We start from the raw sequence: 26,969 nt of genomic DNA on the forward strand, positions 1-26,969 counted from the left end.
GATAACAGCGCTCACAGCTCTCACACCTCTAGACTTGTGGGACTGTTGAGCAAAAAGACATTGGGTGAATCTTGAAGTACTGTGTCAAGTGTAATATGGTGGCCAAGCTATCCACAGTGCCACCTAACTGCCTCATATATACATATCAAGTCAAGTAAACAAGCATTTATTAAGTGCTTGATGTGTGCCAGGCATTGTATAAGCACCGAGAATACGAATGAAAGCAGAAATTCTACCAATATTCCACAACTTTCTGGGAGGGAGAATTTGGGGCCCAAGCATGAGCTCCCCAACCCTGTGACTAACTCCTCACTGTTGATTGTCATCATAGGAAGCAGTGGACAACATTGTTTCTGCTCTTACCCTGGACATGGCGGGAGTGGTCCCCGAGATCTTGTCACTGAAGCAAGAAGCCCAGGTCTTCATCACTCAAGGCCTCTACTCCCACTGCAGAGCTGGTCTGAACCAGCTGGCTTCAGACAGGAGCCTTCCTAGGGAAGAGACCTTCGAGAAACTGCTGGCCATCGGGGAAGCGCTCGTTAAAATAGACGCCACAAACTCTAGCTGGCGCATCCTTCTTGCTGATGTTTTGATTTTGACAGGTGAGAATGATGCTTTCCTGGGGAATTTGTTATCAGTGTTCTATGTGGAATGGCATGGGATGGAAAAGCATTTATTAAGTGCTTACTGTGTGCCAAGCATCATGCTAAGTGCTAAGAATATAATGGACAAACCAGAGAGTCCCTGCTCTCAAAGAGATCACATTCTAATTGTGGGCTACATCCCACAAAGGAGAGGTCAGTTACAGGGTGGAGAGACATGTGCAGTGGTTGTTAGGGTGAAGCAGCAGGCAGCTAAAGTCCCAGCTAAAATCCCATCTTCTACAGGATGCTTTCTTTAACTACCCTTAATGCCAGTGCTATCTTCCTGTTAATTATTTCCCATTTAGCCTGGATATAGCTTGTTTGTATTTATTTGTTTGCATGTTATCTCCTCTATTAGATTGGAAACTCCTTGAGGTCAGGGATGGTCTTTTACCCCTGTTTGTATCCCTAGCACTTAGAACAGTGCCTGGCACAGAGTAGGTGCTTAATAAATGTTTATTGACTAACTGACAGATGGCAAAGTCCAGCAGAGCTGATGCAATGGGTGCGAGCAGAAATGTCCACTCTCAGAGGCAAGAGCCTGAAGAGACTTGGACCAGCAGACTTTGGGAAGGGAAGATCCTGGTGGGATCTAAGTAGGAGGCATTTCCCTTTGACAAAACTTGAAAGGTGAAACCAGGGGCAGCAGAGTACAGAGGAATGATCCATGGACTGAGCATCAGGAGCTCTGGGTCCTCATTTTGGCTCTGCTTGAAGACCTTCAAGGAGTGAGCTCACCACCTCTCAGTTCTCTTCTGGATGGCTGTCATTGTTAGGAAGTTTGCCCTGACCTGCAACCCAACACTGTGTCTCTGTACCCATTGCTTCTGGTCCTGGTCTCTGGGGGCCAAGAAGAACAAGACTAATCCCTCTTCTATGTGACAACCAGTAGGTACTTGAAAGCAGCTATGATGTCTCCCTCCAGTCTTCTCTCCCTGATCTCAAGTCCCTCATTTTATTCTCCGTGTTGATTCTTGGGAAACATAGTGGACATTGAATTGCCTTGCATTGAATTCAACAGATCTCAAAGAGACCCAAAAAATTAGGTTTTTTTGAAAAAATTTGTTTTTCCTGAATGCCACATGTATAAAATAGGGCAAGTTATAGCTGCGTTGCCCAGGACTGTTGTGAGACTCAAATGAAATCATGTACATTCAAAGCACATTACACTGTATACTAGAAGGAAAAGAGAAAAAAAAGATGTCCTCTACTCTCAGAGAGCTCACAGTCTAGCAGGAGAGACAAAATAACTACTCAAAGGGGGAAAAGACAAAACCAGAAAGGGATAAGTGCATAAGAAAAGTAGAGATAGAGTACTAGGTGCAGCTGAGGGTGAAGGACACATTATTTTGAGACAGTTTTCCAATATATACAATATAGTAATAAATCTGTTAGTCAGTTTACGTTGGAGAGAGGAAATCCCTTGAATGGAGTTGAGAAGACCTGGGTTCAAATGTCAAACACTTAACTAGCTATATAACTCTGGACAAGTTGCTGACACCATCTGAGCCTCAGTTTCCTCATCTATAAAATAGCAATAATTATGCTTGTAATTTTTATCTCAGGGTATTGTTTTGGAGATCAGATGAGATTATGTCTGTCATCCAATGGGATAACATGCACGTGGTCAAATGAGATAACACATAAAGAGCTTTGCAGACCTTAAAGCATCTTAAAAGTAATATGTAAAATGTGTCAACATGGCAATTGTTACTGTTATCATATGATGAATACCTAGATTTAGAGCTAGGATGGATCTGAGAAGCTGCCTGATCCAACCCCCATTCTACAGATGAGTAAACTGAGGCTGTAGAAGTTAAGTGATTTGCTGGAGGTCACCTAGCAGTGGAGTGAGGATTTGAACCCAAATTTCTGACTCCAAATTTAAAGCTGATCTATCTTCTTGTTGCTGAGTTTGCCATGAATGGTACAGCAGTCCTTCTGACCTTTATTTCTATATTTCCCCTCAAACAGGTCACTATGAAAAGGCTCTTGAACACCTACAAGAAGTCCTTGGCCCTACTCCCAGGTCTGAGCCTGCCCAGGCCCGTCTGGGATTCCTCCAGTTGAAGAAGAGAGACACTGAAGCTGCCATTCATAATTTGCAGCCCCTGGCTGGAAAAGACCCCAAGGATCTGGGGTTCCTCTTGTATCTGTTGGATGCCAAGCTGCGGCATAGCCTCTCACAGGTACAGTAGGGGCTGGCGCCATCTTGCTTAGGATCTCCCAAGAGTTAAGGGAAGGGAGGGGAAGGGAACAAGCATTTATATAGTGCCTACTCTGTACCAAGCATCATGCTAAGTACTTATAAATATTATCACATTTGATCCTCACATCAACCCTGGCATCTAGGTGCTATTATGAGCCCCATTTTACAGATGAGGAAACAGGCCCAGAGAAGAACTTTCTTAAAGACATCCAGGTAGGAAATGGCAGAGCCAACATTTGAACCCAGATCTGATCTCAAATGAAGTACTCTTTCCAACAGGCTACCCAGCTGGAGAGAAACAGTGAAAAGAGCACTGGTTCTGGGTGGGAGAATCTGGGTTCAAATTTCACTTCTGATGCCTGCCATCTGTGTGACCTTAGACAAATCATTTTACCTTCACAGACCTCAGTTTCCCTGTCTGTAAAATATAAAGGTTAAGATGGATGATCTCTGAGTCCTAGCTCTAAATCTGTGATCCTACTTAGAGCTAAAAAGGACCTCAGAGGTCATCCAGCCCAACCTCCTGCTTTTACAAATGAGGAAACTGAGGCCCAGAGAAGGGAAATAATTTGACCAAGGTCACAAAGGTTATAAATGACAGATGAAGGATTTGAACCCAGACCCTCTGACTCCAAAGTCAGTACTCATTACTCTGTACCCCACTGCTTCTGCTGTCTTTCCAAGGGGCAAGCCTTTGGAGCAAAATCTAGATCTTTTTGATCTCACATTGAATTGCATTACATTGCATTGGATTCAACAGATCTCCAAAAGACCTCACGAATATGAGGTGTTTTTTTGTTTTGTTTTGTTTTCTTACTACCACACCTACAAGATGGGGCAAATTATAGCTACTCTATACAGGGCATTTGTTGGACTCAGATGAAATTATGTACATTCAAAGCACTTTTCAATGTGTTCTAGATAGAAAAAGAGAAAAAAAAAGATGGCCCTGTCCTCAGTGAGCTCACCGTCTAAGAGGGGAGACAAGACAATGACTCAGAGTGCTATAGGATAACAACAGGAATTCAGGTGCTGCTGTCTGTGTATGATTTTGTGGGAGAGGTGAGCGGGGGAGGGGGGATGGCCTCCCCTGTTCCCACCCCCACCCCACCCCCATCCTGTTGCTCACCCAGGCAGACACAGAAGACTAAAAGCCCCCTCTGTGTTTCCTTAACCCTTTGGAAATTCACTCCTGCTCTTCATCAGCCCCTATTAAGGCCATGGCGGCTGTCTGATTATCTGAGTGCATCTCTGAGGCAAGCATAGGCATGCAATTTACAGTTATGGCTTTAGCTGATGGGGAGAAGACAGCTTGGTAAACAAGATTTAATTTATCAGCTTGTAAAAGTTTCTTACTTAGCTTGTCTGAGAGAAGCCTCTGTACCCGTGAAGCGGGGTGAGACACCCTGTACCAGGAAAAAGCCAGTGGAATCTCATCTGACTGTCTGGGACTCATTGAACCATGGATTATGTCTCCTCCTCCCCAAGGAAGAGGCTTGAAAGCCATCCCAGAGGAGGTTGAAAGATGAGGACTGGGAATGGAGGTCAGGCTCTGGTTCAATTCAATGAAACCAGCATTTTTCTGGTCAGAGGATGGAGGTTCAAATCCTGCCTCCAACATTTACTATCTGTGTGACCTTGGGCAAGTCAAGGTCCCTGGGCCTCAGTTTCTTCTTCTGTAAAATGAGGAGTTTATACTTTGTGGTGTTTATGTTCCCTTCCACTTACAGATCTCCAATCCTATTAAGCTCCTACTATGTGCCAAGCACCAAGTTAAGCCCTGGGAATAAAATGACAAAAATTAAATAACCCCTGCCCTCAAGGAGCTAAAATTCTACTGGAAGGAAGGAAGGGGATACAAAGTATACATGAATAAATAAATATGCAGTTTATACAAAGTGATTTCAAGATGGAGAGTCCTAATAACTTCAGGGAGTGTGTGTGTGTATGGGGGGGGGAATGTCAGAGAATCAAAAAAGCATCTAGTAAGTGCCTACTGTGTACCTGTGCTAGGAATATGGAGGATGCAAATACAAACATGAAATAATCCCTCCCTCCAGAAGCTTATACTCTATAGGATGAAACAGCATATATAGATTTAAGTAGATATGAAATATATGCAAAGTAGCTACAAGGTAATGGGGGCATGTTAGATATCAGAATAGGCTTCACATACATGCCTAGAAAGAAGCTAAGGATTCCAATGAGCAGAGATGAGGAAGGAAGGTATTCCAGACACAGGGACCATCTTAAGCAGAAGGAAGAGATAGAGGGTCATGTACAAGGGCCAGCTCATCTGCCCGTTGATGGAAACAGATGGGCCTGAGGAAGGATACTATGAAATAAGAGTGGAAAGGCAAGTGGGAGAGAACAGAAAGTTTTAAGTGAGGATTTTGTATTTTAGCTTAGAGGCAATAGGGAGCCGTTGAAAATGTTGAGTCAAGGAGGTGGCATGGTCAGATGTTTGTTTTATAAATGTCACTTAAGTGGCAGGACAGAGGATGGTTTGGAAAGGGGAAAGACTGGAGGCAGAGAGGTCAGCTGGGAAGCTGTCAGCTGAAGCAGCTAGGTGGCACTAGACCTAGAGTCAAGAGGATCTGAGTTCAAATGTGGCCTCAGATGCATCCTAGCTGTGTGACTCTGGGCAAATCACTTAACTTCTGTTTGCCTCAGTTTCCTCATCTGTAAAATGAGCTGGAGAAGGAAATGGCAAACCATTCCAATATCTTTGCCAAGAAAACCCCAAATGGGGTCATGAAGAGTCACAATGACTACAAACAATTGAACAACAACATATATTATGTGTATATGTGCATTGTTATGTATACACGTGTTATGTGTATATATCTGTGTGTGTATATATGTATATGTTCCATATGCTTTCAAGAACAGAGTTTTATATCCTTCACTTCAAGTATTAGAGTAGAGATTAGGTCAGATGTCCATTGAAATCAACCTTCCCAAGGTGTCTGGCCTGCCCTGAACCTTAGGGCAAGCCCCCCCCCCTCCGTTGTAGACTCTGAGTTACCCTTGGGCAATTATAGGTTTGCCCAGGCTGTCATCAATTTGACAAGTGTCTTTGTGTCCCCAGAGCTTGGCACAGTGCCTGGCAAATAGGTGCTTAATAAATGTTTGTTGATTGACTGATTCTCCTAAACCTTGGAACTCTTCCTAAAAAGTGTTAGATTTAGTTAGAGGATCTGGGTCCGAATCCTTGTTCTGCTATTTACGGTGTGTGTCCCCTCAGAGGGTTATTTTACCTTTCTGGGCCTCAGTCCCTTCACCTGTAAAATCAAGGGGCCAATAAGCCCTTCCAGCTAGAATGGAAGCTCTATGAGGACAAGACTGTGTTGCTTTTGTCTTTGTATTTCCAGCACAGTGCTTGGAACGTAGTTAGCACTTAATAAATGCTTATTGGTCATTGATTGAATCCAGCTGTGTCATCATCAATTAAGAAACAATTATTAAGCACCTGCTCTGTGTCAGACATTAGGCTCAGCACTGGGGATACAAAAAGAGGAAAAAGACAGCCCCTGCCCTCAAGGAGCTTACAATCCTAAAACTTCCCCATCCTTGTCATTCTAACTTGGTATCAAACCAAGAACAAGACCGACTGGTGCTAGAGTTTAGTATATAACCCTTGAGACATTTTTAAAAATGCTGCTTTTCTACCTTACTGACTGACATTTTAAGGGAAAAAAATCTGTTTTCGGGATTAGCTGCATGAGACAGATGAAGACTCTGGTTTTATCTCTACTTTGTTTGGCCGCTTTGGAAAAAAGGATGACAGTAAAAGCCCTCCCCCCTTCTCTAAGCCATCGGCCTTTCTTTTGAAAGGTTTAGGGACTCAGGATCCCTACCTGGCTTAAAAAGAGGCCGAGGGTGGGTAGCATTTAAATTAGAGCTAAAGGCTTTGATGTGTTCTTCTGGGAAATAAGAAACCCAAAGGAGCTTGCAGGCTCCGTGGGATGGCCCTGGGCCAGGATCTGCTGATAGGCAGCCCACCTCTACTCCCTCCTCCTATGGACTAGAGACACAGACTTGAAAGGAGGAAGCCTGCCCTGAATCTAGCCATCCTCCCCCGTCCACTATTGCATGACTTCAGGCTTGGCCAGAAATGCAGAAAAGGTCCTCACCCTGCTAAAGGGCAGACCAGTAACTGGAGAGGGACCTCCAGTCAAGGAGGGGCCTCCTCCAGTTGGGCTGTCATTATTAATTTGGTATCCATCACATCCTCTCCACAGATGCAGCTTTTTTTTCCAAATGACCAAGCCTGCCCTTTCCCCAGACGCCTCCACGAGAAAGTAGTCCCTCTTCCCCTCTCCCCTGTACTCTTGTGAAGATGATAGAAGATGCTACCCTTTGCCAAGTCTCTGTAGTGAAGGTTGGAGTAGTGACCTGCTCAGTGACACCTGAATCCCAGAGACACACTTTTGCCTCAGGCTGTATAGCCATTCTTGGCTTGCCAAGGGGAAACTCCGAGGTTGGCAGCTAGGTGGCACAGTGGCCAGGGCGCTGGGCCTGGAATCAAGAAGACCTGAGTTCAAACTCACCCTCTGACACTTTCCTAGCTGTGTGACCCTGGGCGAGTTGTATCATCTCTGTTTGCCTTAGTTTCCTCATCTGTAAAATGGGTGGTCATAATAACACCTACTTCTCAGAGTTGTGGGGCTCAAAGGAGATAATTAATTGTAAGTACACTTAGCACAGTGCTGGCATATAGTAGGTGATATAGAAATGAAAATTGTTTTTACCTGCATTGTCTCATTTGACATCCCGCCTTCATGAGTCGAGATCTTGAACCCACCAAAGTGCTATAATTCAGGCCATGCTTCAAGTCTGCAGCCTCGGAACTATAACAGTCTTAAACAAAGGGACCACTCACTTGGAAACTTCAGTGAACACAAAATCTCATCCATGTGGGTATCATCCCTTCCAATGCAGATTTCAGCTCCTCACTCCCTACCTACTCTGCATGACGCTTGTCCATGCCTTTCCATGAGTCTTCCAGAGGGAACTCACCAAATGGTCTGGGAGATTTCCTCTTGGATGTCCCCCCATGCCTGGAATTATACCTCCTTACTTCCCTGGCTTCTTCAAGACTCAGCCCCAAATCCATCTTCTTTAAGAGGCCTTTTCCAACTCCCCCGCACTGCCCCCCCACTCCCAGCCTTCCTTCTAAGATTGTTGTTTAGTCATGCCTAACTCTTTGTGGCCCTCTTTGGAGTTTTCTTGGCAAAGATACTCGAGTGGTTTGCCATTTCCTTTTCCAGCTCATTTTACAGATGAGGAAACTGAGGCAAACAGGGTTGAGTGACTTGCCCAGGGTCACATAGCTAGTAAGTGTCTGAGGCCACATTTGAACTCGTGAGGATGAGTCTTCCTGACACCTAGTGCCCAAATTTTGAATAAGGAGCCAACATTTGCCTCTGGGTAAAGTTCATTGCTGTTGTTTGTCCTTTGCTCTTGCCAACGCCCATGGCAAGAGATGGAAGAGAGTTGAGGACAATGCATCCCACTTGCCCTTGAACAAGACTCTACAACATTCCCAAGAGTGGCTTTCCAGCCTCTGCTTGGAGATCCCTACTGACAGAGAACTCACTCCTTCCCAAGGCAGCTCGGTTCCACGTTTCAAAGACTCTGATTGTCAGGCATCTTTTCCTTACTGAAGCCTAAATCTGCCTCAGGCAGTGAGACCTTTGAACCCAGGTCCTTGGGCTTTACTTTCAAGATCCTTTCCTTATACAGATTTTCCCATGTTCAAATCCTGCCTTAGACATTTAGAGGCTGCTTAATTGGGGATGCAAAGCAAGACAAAAGAGTCTCTGCCCTCAAGGAGGAGATAACAAGAAATCAATTACATATGCAGAAGATATATATGGGGTAAGTGGAAGGTAATATTCAAAGGAGGGGCAGCTTGGAGGCACCATAGTGCACAGAGCACTGGGCCTGAAGTCAGGAAGAATCAGTTTCATGAGTTCAAATCTGGCCTCAGACGATTCCTAGCTGTGTGACCCTGGGCAAGTCACTTCACCCTGTTTATCTCAGTTTCCTCATCTGTAAAATGAGCTAGAGAAGGAAATGGCAAACCACTCGAGTATCTTTTCCCAGAAAGTCCCAAATGAGGTCACAGAGAGTCGAGCACAACTGAAAAGGGCTAAGCAACAAAGTATGTTACATATTAACATTTAATCATTTAATGAATTTAATTCGTTTAATTATTTAATCCTCACAAACACCCTAAGAGATACTTTCTATAATTATGCCCACTTTACAGATGAGGAAACTGGGACCCTGAAAGTGACTTGCTCAGGGTCACACATCTAGGAAGTGTCTGAGGTGGGATTTGACCTTGGGTCCTCGTGACTCCAGGCCCAGCACTCAATCACTGCACCTACCTTCCTAATAGAAGCAAACAGGAGGAATTGAAGGATCAGGCGTGGCCCTGGAGCTGGTCAGACCACATCTGGTGCATTGTGTTCAGCCTCAGGTGCCAAATTTGGGGAAGAAACCTCATAATATAGAGATTGGCCAAAGGAAAGTAACCAGGCTGGACCTTGAGTCCAGCCCATATGAGGATCAGTTGGAGGAACTGGGAAGGTTGCTCCTGGAGAAAAGAAGTCTTGGGTCAGGAGAAGACAGGACAGCGGTGTTCTAGTATTTGAGCAGCTGTCCTGTGGAGGAAATTCTAGACTTGTCCTATTATATGCCCCAGAGGGCACAATCAGGGACAGAGCTTACAACTGACAAAGAGGCAGATTGAAGCTTTGAATAAAAAGAACCTCCCAACAATGAGAAACTTCCCCCAGCGTGCAGTGGGCTACCATGGGAGGTAGGGAGCTCCTTCCTCTCTATCAGTCTTTGGTCAAGGGGGTGGATAGCCATTCTGTGCAGGGGCTTCTCATTCAGCTGTGGGTCGGGCTAGATGACTTTTGGAGGTGACCTCTCAACCATTTGACCTGGGTGATCTTGGACAGGTGATTTCACTTCCTCCAGGCCTCAGTTTCTTCATCAGTCAAAGGAGAGAGTTAGCTTGGATGGCCTTGGAGGTCCCTTCCCGTTCTTAGGTCCATGATCTTTGAGGATCATAAGAATGTTTATTTGCTGCCCTGGCTTTCTCTCCCCTTTCTCCCTCCATCCTCTGAAGACAAGAGTGGATTAATCAGAACACAGACAGAATTCACTCAGATAACCCTGAGTCATGTTCTGAATAAACTTTAAAAAAAAATGCCTCCCCCCTTGAAGGGGTAATGAGTCAGGACCGGGCTAAGCATTTCTTGGAGACAGGCCCTGGGGGCAGAGGAAAGGAGGCTGGGCTGTGGGGATTTAATCTGCCTGTACCCATCACAGGCCTCACATTTAACATCTTCAAGGTTCTTCTGAAAGCCATTTGGGCTGAAGCTTTTCCTTGGCTTGAGCTTTCCAGTCCTGCACATTATCTCAGGCAGGAAAACAAATGGATGATGCCCCACTGCGAGCTCCACTTTGGCAAAGGATGGATGCCTGCAGGAAGCTGCCTGAATTGTTTGGTTCAATTAAATTCAATTTTACTAATGTAAAAACCTCCTTAGATCATAAAAGCATACACACACATATATGTTTGTATGTATAGACACATATATGTATGTATATATAACACAGTCACACAAAAATTTTGCTTTTAAATACATTTGCATTGTCATCTTTCATATTTATGTCAGCTCCGAGTATGTCTCCGTACTTTCCAACCCAGAAAGCCATACCTTATAACAAAGAACAAAAAGAGGTTGGGGGGTGGGGCGGTACAGTTCAGTAAAACTAACCAATAATGTCAACCACTCCATATTCTACAGCCCCAGTCCCCTCTCTCTGCCCAGGAGTGGGCTGGCATGGAGATGCCTTCTGATGTCTGTTCTCCCAGCACCGTGTTGGCCATTATAATTTCACAGCCTTCAGACTGTGTTGTTTTCTCATTATCCTTTCCAGCTCCATTGTTGCAGTCACATTGTTTCCTGTTTCTGCTCAGGTTGCAATCTTTCTGGGCTTCTCTGTAATTACCATATTCATCATTTCCTACAATTCAACAATATTCCATGATATTCACGTACTGCAATTACTCAGCTATTCCCCAATCAATGCGCATCAACTTCCTTTCCATTTCTCTACTCTTACAAAAAAAAAAAACAGCTTCTATAAACATGTTGGTAGATTTGGGCCTTTTGTTTTCTCATGGACCTTCTTGGGTGTCTATTTCAAGTAAATGGATGCTCTCGGTCAAAGGGTATAGGCATCTTTGCTACTCTACTTAATTCCAAATTGAAAAGATCTTTTTTTTAAGGGATACCGAAGCAGTGATTGATTTTCAGGCTATCTTTCAGTCAGGAAGAGAGAGAGGCACTAGGGTCTATGTGCCCCATTTTAAGAAAATCCAATATACCAAAATCCCAGCTTATGAAACCAACCAATTAGAGGGTGATTGTCGACATCACAAAAGGAGTTATCTCTGTGTTCCTTTACAAAGCCCATGGCCCAGCATGCATCAGAGTTAGGATTCACTTTAACAAAATAAGGCACGTGTATAACTTTGCAGGAACACATCTGTTGTACGAGATAAGAGGCCTTCACATGATTATGCAGAAATTTTTTTTTTTGTGGTGTGGCAATGACATTGCTTCACAGTGCAGTCCTTTGGGGAATTAGAAGACAAAGGCCTAAGATACACCAGCAGATGAAAGAGAGAAAATGCTGCCCATTCACAAACTGTGGTATCTTCGTGGAGATTAAAAATTGGTGAGGAAAAGCCAGCTCCAGAACATCGACTCTCTGTAGTGCTCAGGCTGAGGAATTAACATATTCATGGGAAAGCTATGGGGTTCTTGGCAGATAGGGCTTGAAGAAATCTACCGAAAAGAGACTGTCTCCAGCTAAAATTTACAGGATCCCAAAATGTCAGAGCTGGTCATCTAGTGGGACCTATTCTGGAGCAAGTAGGCTCTCCACCACATCCCTACCAAGGGCTTATTCGGCTGTTGGCCAAAGGGAGGGACACTCACAAGTCCCCAAAGCAGACCATCCTGCTTTAGGAGAGTTGTAAATGGTAGGGAGTTTTTTCCCCTTACGTTCTGGTTTTCCTACAATATTCACCATTTGCTTCTAGTTCCACCCTATGGGGTCAAGCTGAGCCAGGCTAACTGTCTTCTTTGTGAGAGCCCTTAAGACAGTGGATATTTGAAGGCAACCACCATCTCCACTCCCCTTCCATTTTTTCTCCTCTACAGGCTAAGTATCTTCTTTAACAGAATTACATGTGACACGGTCTCCAGTCAATTCACTGTCATGGTCATCTTCCTCTGGACACACTCTAGCTTATCAATACCCTTCCTAAAATGGGGTGCCCATTTTAAAGCTGAAGGTAATCTTCCAGGTGTGTTTTGACCAAGAGAGAGGAAAATAGAGTTCTTACCTCCTGTGTTTTGGACTCTAGTCACACAGCTAACAATTGTATTAGCTTTTGGATAACCAGCTCAATTAATCAATAAATTGGCATTTATTAATGTGTCAGTCACTGGGGATCCAAAAAGAGGCAAAAAGTAGTCCCTGCCCTCAAGGAGCATCTAGTCCAATAGAAGGGAGAGAAAGAAAGGGAGAGAGGGGGAGGGAGAGAGAGAGAGAGAGAGATATGGATTAATGGATGGATAGGTAAAGATAGATGCATGTTCATGTATATATATATGTATGTTATATGTATAAATTTATGTAATTATTTGCCAACAAACACATACAAAGCAAGATATATATATATATTATACATATATATATAAATAGAAAATAATTAAGAGAGGAAAGGCACTGGATTTAAGAGGGATTGAGGAAAGCTTCCTGCCACAGCCCAAACTCCTAATCTACTGGAAAATCTATAAGAAAAGCTTAACCTACTAGTCTTGAAACCCCCCCCCCCAAGTGGAGGAAAAAAGGAGAGGGAGGGACTTTTATCTCAACCCCTTAAATACTATAATCTCCTCTCCATCTTTCTGAACATAGCCCTCTTTTGAAATGTCTCTGTTTGGGTTGGGTTGCAGAGAAATAAGTACCTTGTTTTTCTCTAGTTAGAAATGGGTCCTTAGCAATGTCTGTCTAGGGAGCTAGATGAGATGGGGAGGAAATATCAAGATCATTAGAGTAATACCTATTGCATGACCTGGGCCTCTTATGTAATCAAATATGGTTGGATTTTTAGGGTTAGTAGGGTACTTTTTAAAAAGTATAGTTTTCTAAAGGCAAAAGAATTTCAAACAGATTCAAACTTGAGCAAATGTCCTATTTTGCTTCTAGGATAAAATACAAATTCCAAAATGTTCAAACAGAGCATGCCCATGTTATTTATTTGTTCCTTTCTGCTCTGTTCAGATAGCACGTTGGTACGATATTCACAGAGTCACCAGTCTAAACTTAATCCAACCGCCTCATTTCTCAGATGAGGAAACTGAGGCCCAGGGAAAGAAGTGACTTTCCTAAGGCCACACAGGTCATAAGAATTAGAGGAAGGAAATGAGTCAAGTCCTCTTTACTCTGCAGTATCCTGCCTCCCGTATATCAAAGATTTATGTTTGCTTTTATTCCTAATTTTATGTTGACTGGGGATTTTATGGATAATAATCATATTTTTTTCACCTGGGTTTTGAGCAGGGAAAGCTAAGGTGTGTGGGACCACTTTCCATCCTGCAGAATGCTGGGAGATGGGGGCCCCATATGCACATACTCCTTCCCCTCCTCCCTGCCTCCTTCCACCCCCACAGCTCCAAGGACTCATTTTCCCTTGCTGAGTGGGACTGAGCCCTGGTGGGGTTCTCTTGGCAGCTCACACATTTTCTGTAGGTTAAGTCATGGAGAAAGCACAATCTGCTTGTTAGGAGTAATGAAAAATCCATTAGTGAGCTGAGGGTCTGGGCTGTTTTCCTCACCGACCTTCGTGAAGGAGCATTTGGCCATCGGGAGGTGAGAGCTATTGGCCAAGGGCCAATAAGCTGTCTGGCCTTTCAGATTGATGGGGAGCTGCCCCTTCCTCTTCTGAACCCACAAGGACTGAGCATCTTTTTTCCTGCAGCCCACTTTCCTCCTCTGCAGAGTACCCTCTCCCCTTGTTCTCTGCCTGAGTTCTTGCTGTCAATTGTGGGAAACACACTTTAATATTTTGGAACCAGTTTTCTATTGCTGAGGCTATAAAAACAAATGAGCCAACATTAATGTTGCAGAATGCTTTTCTAATGGCATGTTCTTGGATTAACCCAGGCAATAAACAAGTCTGTACCTTATTATAACAGCCACTGATGAGCAGGTGGAAAGGGAGGCTAGAGCAGAGGTTGGAGTATTTTTGTCTTGGAGGAGGTGGTGTTCCAGGGGAAGCTCTGGGCCCATGAGGATGGCTATCCCTTGTGGGAGCATAAGACATTACTGGGAGGGAAAGATTTCAGTGGGATCTGCAGCAGGACAACTAGAAGGGAACTAGCATCTGGCCAATGCTAGTCTTATGCTTATCCATCAATCAAAACATGTATTAAGGGTCCAGGCATGGCGCTAAGCTCCAGAGATAGAAAGACAAAAACTAATGGGTCCCTGTCCTCAGGGAGCTTGTATTCTATTGGGAAAAACAACACAGGATCCTAAGGAGGAACCTCAGAGGCTATCCAGTCCAATTCCCTAATTTTACAGAGAGGGAAACTGAGGCCAATGGATGTAAGCCAAGGTCACACATAGTAAACAGCAGTGGGATTTGAATCAAGGTTCTCTAATTCTAGAACACGCTCCTTCAATAGGTTGGACCTTGACTGTGAAGGGTTTTGAAGGACCAAATAAAGGGGTATACATTAGATACTAGAGATGTGTTGAATCCAGGAGTGACATGGTCAGACTTGTTCTTTAAGAATATCACTTTGACAGCTGTGAAGGACAGGTTGGAAAAAGACAGAATTGCAAACTATAAATGTCTACATGGGAAAATGCTCCAAAACATTAATAATAATAGATATGCAAATTAAAATATCTGATGCCCCACAATTTGGCAGAGATTTAAAAAAATGAAAGCGATCAATGTTGGAGGGGCTATGGGCAGACAGGCATACTGCTTATCAAATTTTCATATGCCCTAAAGTTGGAAGGGAAGAAAGGAAATAAGCATTCATTAAGTGCCTACTGTGTGCCAGGCACTATGCTGAATGCCTTATAAGTATTATCTCATTTGATCATTTGAAGGGATAGCTAACACATTGGATTATGTTGTATTCCTTGTGAGAATGTCTTTGTATTTGACGTGTTTGTCTAATTATTGTTCTTTTTTTTTAAGGCATTTGGGGTTAAGTGACTTGTCCAGGGTCACACAGCTAGTAAGTGTCAAGTGTTTGTTCTGAGACCAGATTTGAACTCAGGTCCTCCTGATTTCAGGGCTGGTGCTCTATCCATTGCACCACCTAGCTGCCCCCTAATTATTGTTCTTTGTCACATGGGAAGGATCAGTGGGAAGTGATGAATGAGCAATAATGCAAAGACAACAGACATCCATAAAATATCTTAATTTTTTTAAAGCACAGTTTTGGATTAGCTGATCTCTAAGATGCCCTTTTAGATCAACACTAAGTTGGAGAATGTCAGAGTTGGAGCCTCAGAGGTCATCTGCTCTGAATGGTACCTGAACACAAATCCCTTCTCCAACATACTTGACAGATGATCACCCAGCCTGGGCTAAAAATCCCTCAAGGATGGAGAAGCCATTGCCTCCCAAAGCAACTCATTACATTTATAGCAAGGAAGATCTTCCTTACATGAAGTCTAAATCTGCCTCTCTATAATTCCCACCTCCTAGTTCTTAGCCTATGGGCCAAGTAAGTCTGATCCCTCTTACATGTGGCAGTCCTTCACATACTTTGGAGACCGCTAGCATGTTGGCTTCCCTTCCCCCAGCACCAAATCTTCTCTTCTCCAGGCTAAACAATCCTTGTTTCTTCAATTAATCCTACTATGGCATGATCTCTAGTCTGATCATTATTCTGGTTGTCCTCATCCCTCCAACTTTTTAATGTGCTCGCTAAAATATCCATCCAGTCAATGCCTTAACCAACCATGATTCTAGAGGACCAAAGATGAAATATGCTACTGGCTTACTGCTGGAGAGATGAAGGACTGAAGATGTATGGTGAGGCATAAATCTTTCAACATGGACAATAGGGAAATTTGTTCTTAGCTGTGCATGTTTGTTATAGGCACTTTATTTTCCTTTTTAAAAAATTCATGCAGCATGATTGATATGGAAATATGTTTTACAAGACTTCACATGTATAATGGGTAGCATTGCTTGCCTTCTCAATAAGTGGGGAAGGGATTGGAGGGAGAGAGAATTGGGAGCTCAACATTTTTAAAAAGAATGAAAAAAAATTCTGTTGGAGGAAATGAGAGACTGAGACTATCGTTGCTCCGACACTTCAGTTGTGTCCAACTCTTTATGGGGTTTTCTTGGCAAAGATACTGGAGTGGTTTGACATGCCCTTCTCTAGCTCATTTTACAGATGAGGAAACTGAGGCGCACAGAATTGAGTGACTTGGCCATAGCTAGTATGTGTCTGACTCCAGATTTAAATTCAGGTCTTCCTAACTCCAGGTCTGGTGCACTACCCACAGCATCATCTAGCTTCAAATGAGACAAGTGATAATTATAAAAATAAAAGGATGACTTGGGAAAAAAAATTTAAATGTCCATCTAAAACTAGCACAGTATTCTAGAGGCAGTTAGACCACAGCAGAAGACTATAACTGCCTTCTTCATGGACATTGTGCTTCTCTTATAGTGCAGGTTAGAAGTCCATCAGTTTTCTTATCCATCGTATTATAATGTAGGCTTCTATTATATTGACTAAACTTCCATATCTTTGGGGGCAGCTAGGTGGCGCAGTGGATGGAGCACTGGCTCTGGATTCTGGAGGACGTGAGTTCAAATCTGGCCTCAGACACATAATACTTCATAAGCTGTGTGACCCTGGGCAAGTCACTTAACCCCATTGCCTAGCCAAAAAATAATAATAATACTACTAATAATAATAAACTTTCAGATCTTTCCTGTGATCCTATGATCCAAGCCCGTACCCAGATCTCAATGTGTCTCAATTTAAGATGCACCTGAATGAAATTATACAAGTTCTTATCCATACCCCCAGCTCTAGACCAAGGCATCTCAACTAAAGTCAATGTCTTCACCAGGAAGCATAGGAGGAGAGGTAATGGGGAAACAGGCTGGTGGAGGAGACCCTGGAAACAGAGGATCTGGATTCAGATTGTACTGTGTGTACTCACTTCCCATGTGACCATGGCCAAGCCCTTTGACCCCCAACGTCCTTGGTGTCTTCCACTGTGGTTCATAGATTAAGAGTTGGAAGGGTCCTTAGACATCATCTGGTTCAATTCACTTAAAAATTCTCCTAATTTCCTCAACCCAATTCAATCAGAGTTTATGCTGTGTGCACACTCAGAAGGATGGGAAAAAAATGAACAAAAGACCAAGACCGAGAAAAGAGTATGGTGTCCAGTTCTGAGTGCCACATTTTAGCAAGGGCAGCTAGGTGGCGCTGTGGATAAAGGTCTGGGCCTGGAGTCAGGAAAGATTTATCTTCATGAATTCAAATCTGGCCTCAGACCCTCCCTAGCTGTGTGACCCTGGGCAAGTACCTTAACCTTCAGTTCCCTCATCTGTAGAATGGGCTAGGAAGAAAATGGAAAACCACTCCAGTGTCTTTGCCAAGGAAACCCCAAATGGGGTCATGAAGAGTTGGACATGATTGAAATAACTGAACAACTGATAAGCTGGAGAGTGGCCAGAAGAGGGCAACCTAAATAATGAAGGACTTTGAGCTCATGCCACATGAGAAAATGAAACGTTTAGCCTGAAGGAGGAAAGATGTGAAGTATAGCAAGGAAGAGGGGCTTATTTGAAGGGTCATCATGGGAAAAAGACTTACTCTGCCTGGCCCCAGGGTCCAGAACTAGAAGTAATTTGGATGGAGGGTGAATGGAGTATTGCAAAGAAGCAAAATTAGGCCCAAAGTCAGGGGAAAAAAATTTCTGAAAAATAGAAACTGGAAAATTATCTGAAACTGAAATGAGCCACTTTAGGAGGTAGTGAGTTCCCCATTACTAGAGGTGGTCAAGCACAAGTTGAACTTCATTCATATTTGTAGGGTATGAAGTAGAAAGGATTCTGCTTCAGTTCCATGTCAGACTAGTTGGCCTTGGAGATCCCTTTCAAATCTTAGTATCTATAATTCTTCAGTGTCCTTTGGGTTGCTAAGTAAGAGTGAGATAACCTATATGTGTCCCTTTCTCTACCTCTGTCCAGGCAGCAGCTGAGGAAGGAAATGTCCTAGAGAAGGATCAGTGCCCAGAGAAGGCTCTTGGCTACTACACCTTGGCTGTCCTGGCCAGCAATGGGAACCCCAGTTACCTCCGGATGAGGGCATCGTGCCTGTCCCACCTTCAGGACTTCAGCCAGGCCCTCAGAGACTTGGACAAAGTGATCCAGAAGCACACAGCCAATGACCTCCAGACACAGGTGGAAGATTTTTGCTCCAGAGGCCGTTTGTTTTTGGGCCTCTTAGATGAGGCCAGTGCTGTGGAAGAGTTCATCCGAGCCTTCCAGCTCTCTCCATCCCTGGCCCTGCACAGTGTGTCTGCTCAGCCAGGACCCAAACCACTGGCCCAGATGTTTCACCTGGCGGGTCAGCACTGCTTGGAGGAACAGCGCTATGAGGATTCATGGAAGGTGGTCCAGTATGGCCTCCTTCTAGATGAAAATAGCAGTGATTTGAAGAAGCTTCGAGGGAGAATCAAGAGAGAGGTCTCATGGGGCTGCAGTATTCACTGACCTACAGCAAGAGGGGGGCCTTTAAAGGCAACTCAGCCACTCCCCCCCAAGAAGAATCCATCCTTCTTTGTTCAGGGTGAGCAAGGAGAGGTGGTCCTTTAACATGACACTTAATCATAGTGGTTATCCATTTTTTCTCTTCCTGACAGACTGTCAACTTCTTTGAGGAGGAAATTGAGATATCCAAAATTAGCCTAAATAATAATATTTACATGGCACATTAAGGCTTGTGATGCACTTTCCACATGTTATCTCATTTGATTATTGCAACAACCCTGTAAGACAGATGCTTTTAGATGAGGACAGTAGGCTGAGAAAGGTTAAATGATTTGCCCAAGGTTAATCACATGGCTGGTTAAGTGTCTGAGACAGGATTGAAATTCAGTTCATCCCAACTCCAAGACCAATACTCTATCCATTTCACCACCTAGCTAGAAAGACAAAATTTAGATAAGATAGAGCTGCTGCCCTCCTGGGGCTTATAGTCCCTTAAGGGTTAGTGCATGACACATAGTAGGTGCTTAATAAAAATATGTTCATTGACTGATTAACGGATACACATACTTGTTATAAGGTTGTTTCCCACACCCAGTGGGGGATGAAAGGTGGGAGGGAGAAAAATAAGACGTTTTAAAATTTTAAATAAATACATATTAAGGGCACATAATAACTTGTAGTTGGCCTTAAGACCTAAAGTTAAAGGTGCTATTGGTAAGGGAAGAGAGAGAGTTTCCATAGGAACAGGAGATACTAGGACTCCTCAGAGGCACAGCCTAGTCCAAAATCCCAGATTGCTGCTGGAGTCATCAGTGTCTCTTGGTGTCACCTTAAACTCAGGTACCGAAGAGCAAGAGCCCAAGGGGAACTTCTCGTGTATGTAATTTTGCTCTTTCAAGGTTGACTAGGTTTCAACTGGACTTAAGGACTACAAGTGGTCACAGGAGATAAAAGGGCATCTTCACAAGCAGGATCTCACCAAGCATGAAATTGTCTTTGGTCACAGGAGTCAGGGATATGCCTAAAGTCCAGCTTCCTATGAAATCTGGATCTGTCTGTGTGGAGAACTTCCAAACCAGTTAGTATCTACTTACTACTTACTATCAGTTCTAGTTTAACATGGACTCCATTTATGCCTTGCTACAGTTTATAACCTCTTGGGTTATTTTACTTCTCTGCTGAGGAACCCAATCTCTGCTGCCTGCGGTCACCAGCCTATCTGCCTTTGTTCAAAATATAATTTAAAATATGTAATTAAGAGAAGCAATGACAAAAGCCAGTGTGAATTACTCCAGTGATCCGGGAGATTTGTGATCTCATCTAAAGGGGAGCTCCCTCCAGTGGTGAGTATCTCAACTCATCTGAGCCACCCTGCTCCAATTTTATCAAAGTCATCCCCTAAGTAGACCACAGGAAGTCCTCCCAACATGCTAGGGGCCCTCTTGACATGATGTAATTACCTATGGAACAAGCAGGCAAATAGCAAATTAGTTATCCTTCCATCTTGCTATGTGACTAACGCATCTTTTATTCCTAAATCATACATTAGTGGAATTCTTTAGCATTGCATTTCAATCTCATTTGTCAAGCTTTTTAATGTTGGCTTCTTAGCTTGAAATATACATAGTAGCTTGACCTAGCCTGAGGAAGCATTGCCCATCACAAATCCCTAGAGGACCTGCTTTAATGAATAGAGAATGGCATGAACTTACTATGTCCACTGTTGGAATGTAAACACTAAACTGCAAAGAACTTATAAAAACAGGTGATTCCCACACACCTCCAAAGTAGTTTAAACATTTCTCCTGCGAGTAATCTTATTGAAATATTTTCTTAGAAAATATTTGCAGTTAAAACAAAAGGAAGCCCAACTCCATGTCCTACTTGAGTAATTTCAGATTAGAAAGATCAGAATTAAAGGAGATAAATTTCAAAACTCACACTTGTTGAGCTAGCAAAACACCTATCCTCATGACAAATATCTGAGGTAGGTAGGGAAAATATTATTAATCCCATTTTAAAGGAGGAAACTGAGACTTTGAGAGCTGCCATGTCCATGAGTCAAGTGGAATTTGAATTCAAATTTTCCTAAGTCCTAGTCTATCCACTACCTCACACATACCTTCATCAGCACAGGTGGACTGCACAATCCAATTTAAACATGAGGACTCTCCTCCATGAACTAGAGAGATTTTGAGTCAGAAAACAGCATGTTCATTTCAGCTCTGTTACTTACTACTGTATGACCCTGACTAAGTCTTTTAATCTTCCTAGGTCTTGGTTTTCTCAACTATAAAATCAAGATATTAAACCAAATGATCTCTGAGGTGTCTTCCAGCTCAATGATCATACAAGCAGCCCTTCATTGGCTCTGCCAGTCTCAGAATAGATTCCATGGCAAATCCCACCACAGTTGACCTATGATCAGCACTTGAAACTATTTTCTTCCATCATTAGAATGCAATGAGAACCAGCTCCTAATGGTGGGAGTTGTCCAAATGTGGAACAGACTGCCCCCTCCCTTCTCCCTAGAATGGTAAAGCAGAAGATGGATGACCTCTTATCAAGGATGTGGTAGAGATTCTTGTATAGATGTGGGTTGTACCAGAAACCTCTTGTAACTCTGAGATGCTGTGCCCATCCTCCTCTTTCAAGGTTCCTTAAAGATTCAAAAAGCACCTGGTTGCCTATTCACGATCCATATTTTAACCAAAATTCATGTTTGGTCTTTATCATTTCTGCTCCATCATTGAATTTAATAGCTTAAAGGAACCTCATGGTCAACTAGTTCAAACTATATCTGAGCAAGACACCTCCTCTACAGCAGGAGTTCTTCACCTGGGGACCATGGACTCCCCAAAAGGTCTGGTTTTAGGTGCTCTGTGAACTTAAATGGAAAAAAATGCATCTTTATTTTCATGAACCTTTAACTGAAATTATCCTTAAATTATTTAAAAACATGATTCTGAGAAGGAGGTCCATAAGCTTCTCCAAACTGCCAAAGGGGTATCTGATGCAAAAATGAATTCTTTATTTGCAATATCCCCAATAAATGACCATCCAGCCTTTGTCTGAGCATCTCAAGGGAGGGGGAGCTCACTCCCTCTCTCTCAAGGCAGTCCATCCCACTTTGGGTCAGCTTGCATGGTTATATTTTCTTCTATATCAAGCCTAAATTTTCCTCCCCCAACTGTTCTCCAAGGTATGAAAATGCCTGACAAAATCCCTGGTTTGCAGGAAAGAAGAGGTGGTGTGATTAGATTGCAAAACTCCATTACAAACTCATAACAAAATTTTAGGGTGAAAATGACTGCATGTAGTTTTTCATTTCATTTCCTCCCTTCCCAGACAGCCTGGATCCCTGCACTGTTTAGTATGGAGAAGAGGCGTCTCTGGTGGGAGGCATGAGAGCTGCCTTCAAATATCTGATATGCTGTCAAGGAGAAAAGGGAATAAATGTCTTTAGGTGGCCCCAAGGATAGAACCGAGACCAGCAAGGTGTATGGAGGAGGTTGGGAAGGTTCATAAAGAGACAGGTTTGGGCTCAATAAGGAGAAGAGCTTTCTCATAATTATCACCATCTAAAATTGGGATGGATTATTTCCCTTTAGATAGAAAAAAAAGATTTGGATAGCACCTGGTAGGCAGCTTTTTTTTTAAGTTGTTGCTTCTTTTTACTATATTTATTATTTTATTAGCCTAGGGATCTCCTACTAAGGGAATTCCCTCTACCACTACAAGTTGGCTCCTTCTGGGCAACTTAATGTCTTACAGTTCTCTGAAACGCTAATAGATTAAGCGGATTGCCTAGGATCACATAGGCAGTATTTATAATAGGCGAGATTTGAACCTGACTCTAAAATTAGCCTTCTCTCCACTACTTCAAGGTTGTCTTTCTCTATATGGTGATTTAAAGTTTGCCAATGGCTGTACATGCATCAACACATCTCATTTGTTCTTCTACAATGACACTGAGGTCTGTGCTATTATTTAGATCCATTTTACAGATGAGGAAACTGAAGCTGAGAGGAAGTAAGTTCCCTGTCACTAGCTCTATTCAAACAGAATCTGAAAGAACCCCAACAGGAATAATGCTGAAGGCCTTCCTGCAAGCTGACTGCTGAGATCCCTCTCTAACACCAAAATCTTTTATGCAGTTAACTAAAAGCCTAGGACTGCCCTACTTCCCTTCTGCTAGGACATTAAGACAGAAGATCATAGATCTACAGCTGAACAGGATCTCAGAGGTCATCTACTCCACCTCCATTTTGAAAGGAAACTAAAAAGTGAAATGATTTGCCTAAGGTTATATAAGTCACAAGAATAAGAGGCAACATTTGAACCCAGCTCTCTCTGGCTCCTAAACCCACGCTCATTCTTCAGTGCCACATTTTCTTCGCGGTGGAATACCCTCTATTGATGAAAGATGTCTCAGTATGGCTTATCATTCACTTAACTGCCAGACGGGGGCAGACTTCAGGAGACGTGAGTTTGGGAGATAGGCAGGGAATATAAAAACAGAAGGAAAAGCCCCAATGAAGTGAAGTCAGCATATGGGGACAAGCTAAATAAAGACATTCCAGAGCTTTGCCCTGAGTCAACTAGTGACCCTGAACCTCAGGCCACTGCCATGTTACCCAGAACCTCTAGGACCCATCCCTGGGGGGCTTGAAGTGGGACTAGTTATAACAGGATTTGCTCTTTTCTTTTGACATCTCCGCTGTTCGTGACATTTCAGTTTAACAGGCCAGGGCTGGCCCTGTTTATCCTCCTGACATCCTCTAGACACTCTTTGGAGGTGAGAGCCTTTCAGTTCACTAGCCCAGACCTCAGAGGTGTCTGCCTCTAACTCAATCCCTTCCACTGGAAGAATCCAATATCCAAGTCTGGGGTTGGAGCATGATAGAAAGGCATAGCTCCAGGTGAGTGATGGATTAAATAACCTAGGTTAGATAGTCTAGTAGACCTCACCTCCCCTGCTCCCTGAAAGCCAGCCTTCCTTCTCCTGGCAATAACCAGGCCAAGCAACCCAGAGCAATGACTGAAGATGCCTCTGGGGCCCAGGCAAATGTCAGAATTGCCAATTTCTTCAGTGGACACCAAGGCTGACCATCTTAAAGTATTTGAAGGGCTGCCACACTGAGGAAAAGGCAACCAAGGTGTTCTACTTGACCCCAGAGCAATGGGGAAGATAAATTTAGGTTTGCTATAAGGAAGAGCTTCTAAATAATTAGAGCTATGCAAAGGTGAATGGGCTGCCTTAGGGGATAATTGCAGGTTCTACCTCAGCAGAGGTCTTCAGACAAAGGCTGAGAGACCACTTCTTGGGTGTGTGGTTGAGGACAGCCGGGTTACACAGTGGATAAAGCAACAAACCTAGAATCAGGTAAGACCTGAGTTCAAATCATCACCACCACCAGATTGGCTGCGTGACTCTGGGCAAGTCACTGAATCTCTCAGACTCAGTTCCTTCATCTGTAAAATGGGAACACTAATAGCACTTACACACATACACACACACAAAGAGTTATTATGAAAATCCAATGAGATAATGCATATTAAACCTTTGAAACCTTTTTACATACCGTGTAAGTGTTGCTTGTTATTATTATTAGGGGGGATTCCTGTTAAAGTATAGGGTGGATCAACTGACGTTAAGTAAGGCAAGAAAAGTCAGAGACAAGTCTCTTCTCTCACTGGAGATCCCTTGTCAATTTTAGCAGTCACAATTGGCTTTTTATTTTCCTAGAACATCTCATTCCATGAGAACTTTGGACTCAGTAGCCCAGTTAGAGCTCAAAGTTGGAAGTGACTGTTTTTTAACTTGACCTGGTGTTCCCCAGGACTGGGTTGGTTCAACCAGATTCTGCCAAAGGAAAGAGAGTGGGAGATGGGGAGATAGGACAAGATCATTTTTATATTTGAAGAGAAGAAACAGTAGAACATGGAATAATGGAAATGTAGAATGCTAGGTCTCAACACCAACCTTAAATATAGCTTCTCCTCTGCAACACTTGGAGAAGCGGTCATCTAACTTCTGCCTAAATATTCTTTTATTTTTTTTGGGGGGGGGGAGCTAGGCAATGGAGTTAAGTGACTTGCCCAGGGTCACAACTAGTGTCAAGTGTCTGAGGCTGGATTTGAACTCAAGTCCTCCTGACCCCAGAGCTGCTGCTCTATCCACTGCACCACCTAGCTGCCCCTTGCCTGAATATTCTTAGAGGATAACAAGTGACAAGGAGGGGAGACTGAGAGAGTGGAACTGAGAAAAAGAAAAGGAGAAAGAGGGAGGGAAAGGAGGGAGAGTAGTAGGGAGGAAATAAAAGAAGGGAGGGGAAGGAAATAGAGGAGAAGGGAGAGAGTGAGGGAAGGGAAGGGAAGGGGAAGGCAAAAGGGGAAGACAGAGAGAGAGGAGAGGAGAGGAGAGGAGGAGAGAAGAAGAAGAAGAAGAAGAAGAAGAAGAAGAAGAAGAAGAAGAAGAAGAAGAAGAAGAAGAAGAGAAGAAGAAGAAGAAGAAGAGAAGAGAGAGAGAGAGAGAGAGAGAGAGAGAGAGAGAGAGAGAGAGAGAGAGTTTCTAAGCAGCCTCTTTGGTTTATAGTAAAACCTTTCCAAGGGAAGGCTTTGCTTGAGAGCCCTGAACAGCTAATATCTATTTGCTTTTCCTCCCCAACCAAGCTGTCAACACATCCAGAAGCCTCCAGCAGAGCCTCAGGCACCAACTCACCTCCCCTGGTGGAGAGAGAGAAGGAACAGTCTTGCCTATTTTGAGCTGAATTTTCTTTTCCTTTCTTGGGGGGAGGGGTGACCTAGAATTCATAGGCTCATAGATCCAAAACTGCAAGGGACCTCAGATGCCTTCTATTCCAACTTCCTCATTTTCCAGAGGAGGAAAACTGCCCCACAGAAGCAAGTGACTTGCCCAAGGCCACATATATACAGTGTCAGAGGGTAGGATTTGAACCCAGATCCTTTGATGCCCAAACTGGAAGATTATCCACTGTGCCATTTAGGGAGTAGCAGTTTGCAGATGAGGAGAAACCTCTGGCCTTGGAGTCAGGAGGACAAGTTCAGCTCTAGCGTCTGGCACTTATTAGCTTCATGACCCTGGACAAGTCATTTTCTGTCTCTGAGCCTCCGTTTCTTATATGGAAAATGGGGATAATGTTTGTACAGCAAGGGTTCTTAACTTTTTCTCCATCTTATATCCCTCTGGCAGTCTGGGAAAGCCTATGGATTCCTTCCAAAGAAAAATGTTTTTAAATGCATAAAATAAGAGAGGAGAGGAGAGAAGGGAGAAGAGAAAATGCGGAAAGAAAGAGGAAGAGAGAGGAGAGAAGACGCATTATCAGTATCTTCAAATGTCTGAAGGGCTGCCATGGAGAATAGGATTTAGCCCTGCTTAGCCCTAAAGGTAAAACTGGGACCAATGAGAGAAAGTTTCCAAGAGGAAGATTTCAGCTCAGTATAAGGAAGAGATGTCTAGCAGTCAACAACATCCACCCAACAGAACAGGCTTCCTTCTGAGGTGATGAGCTCCCAGTCCCTGATGGCATTCCAGACCAGGTTGAGTGACACACCCTTCCTCTTCCCCAATCAGGGAGGTCCACAAAGGATAGAAGGTAGGACTAGCTGTCTTCTGAGGTCTCCCCCAGCTCCAAGATTACATGGTTCCTAGACCAAAAATTCAGACTAGTACCAATTCAGGAGTTGAGGGAATCCATTTGCCACTAGCTAATAATGGTCGTGGTGATGATGATGATGATAATTTCATTTGTAAAGTGCTTTAAGGTTTGCAGATCACTTTACAAATATTTCATTTGATCCTCACAATAACCCCAAGAGGGAAGTGTTAATATCATCCCCAGTTTAGAGATAAGGAAACAGAGGCAGGCAGAGGTTAAGTGACATATCTGGAATCACACTGTTAATAAGTGCTTGAAGCAAGATCTGAATTCAGATGCCTGCCTTAGAAGTGTTACAATGGATAGAACATGGGGCTTACTGTTATGACCCTGGGCAAGTCACTTAATCTCAGTTTGCCTCAGTTTCCTCATCTGTAAAATGGAGATAATAGCACCTACCTCGAAGGGTCATTGTTGGGTTCAAATGAAATAATCGTTATAAAGTGCTTGGCACAGTGACTGGCACACAGTAGGTACCATATAAATTTTATTATTGTTGTTGTTATTATTATTATTATTATTATTATTATTATTATTATTATTATTATTCCTGATTC

The 26,969-nt window shown here is 43.3% G+C and overlaps 1 protein-coding gene across 1 annotated transcript in view; it reads left to right on the forward strand.

The window, feature by feature from the left end:
- The window catches only part of TTC34 (tetratricopeptide repeat domain 34), a 62,595-nt gene extending 38,354 nt beyond the window's left edge, over positions 1-24,241 (forward strand). The window contains exons 6-8 of the mRNA XM_020975651.2: positions 332-602; positions 2,619-2,833; positions 18,209-24,241. Coding sequence (XP_020831310.1) covers positions 332-602; positions 2,619-2,833; positions 18,209-18,733 — 1,011 coding nt within the window. The 3' untranslated portion in view covers positions 18,734-24,241. The remainder of the gene's footprint in view (positions 1-331; positions 603-2,618; positions 2,834-18,208) is intronic.
- Positions 24,242-26,969: the final 2,728 nt, after the last annotated feature.

Source organism: Phascolarctos cinereus, unplaced genomic scaffold, assembly GCF_003287225.1.
Source record: "Phascolarctos cinereus isolate Bilbo 61053 unplaced genomic scaffold, phaCin_HiC Scaffold_726;HRSCAF=1367, whole genome shotgun sequence".
Classification (NCBI taxonomy): Eukaryota; Metazoa; Chordata; class Mammalia; order Diprotodontia; family Phascolarctidae; genus Phascolarctos; species Phascolarctos cinereus.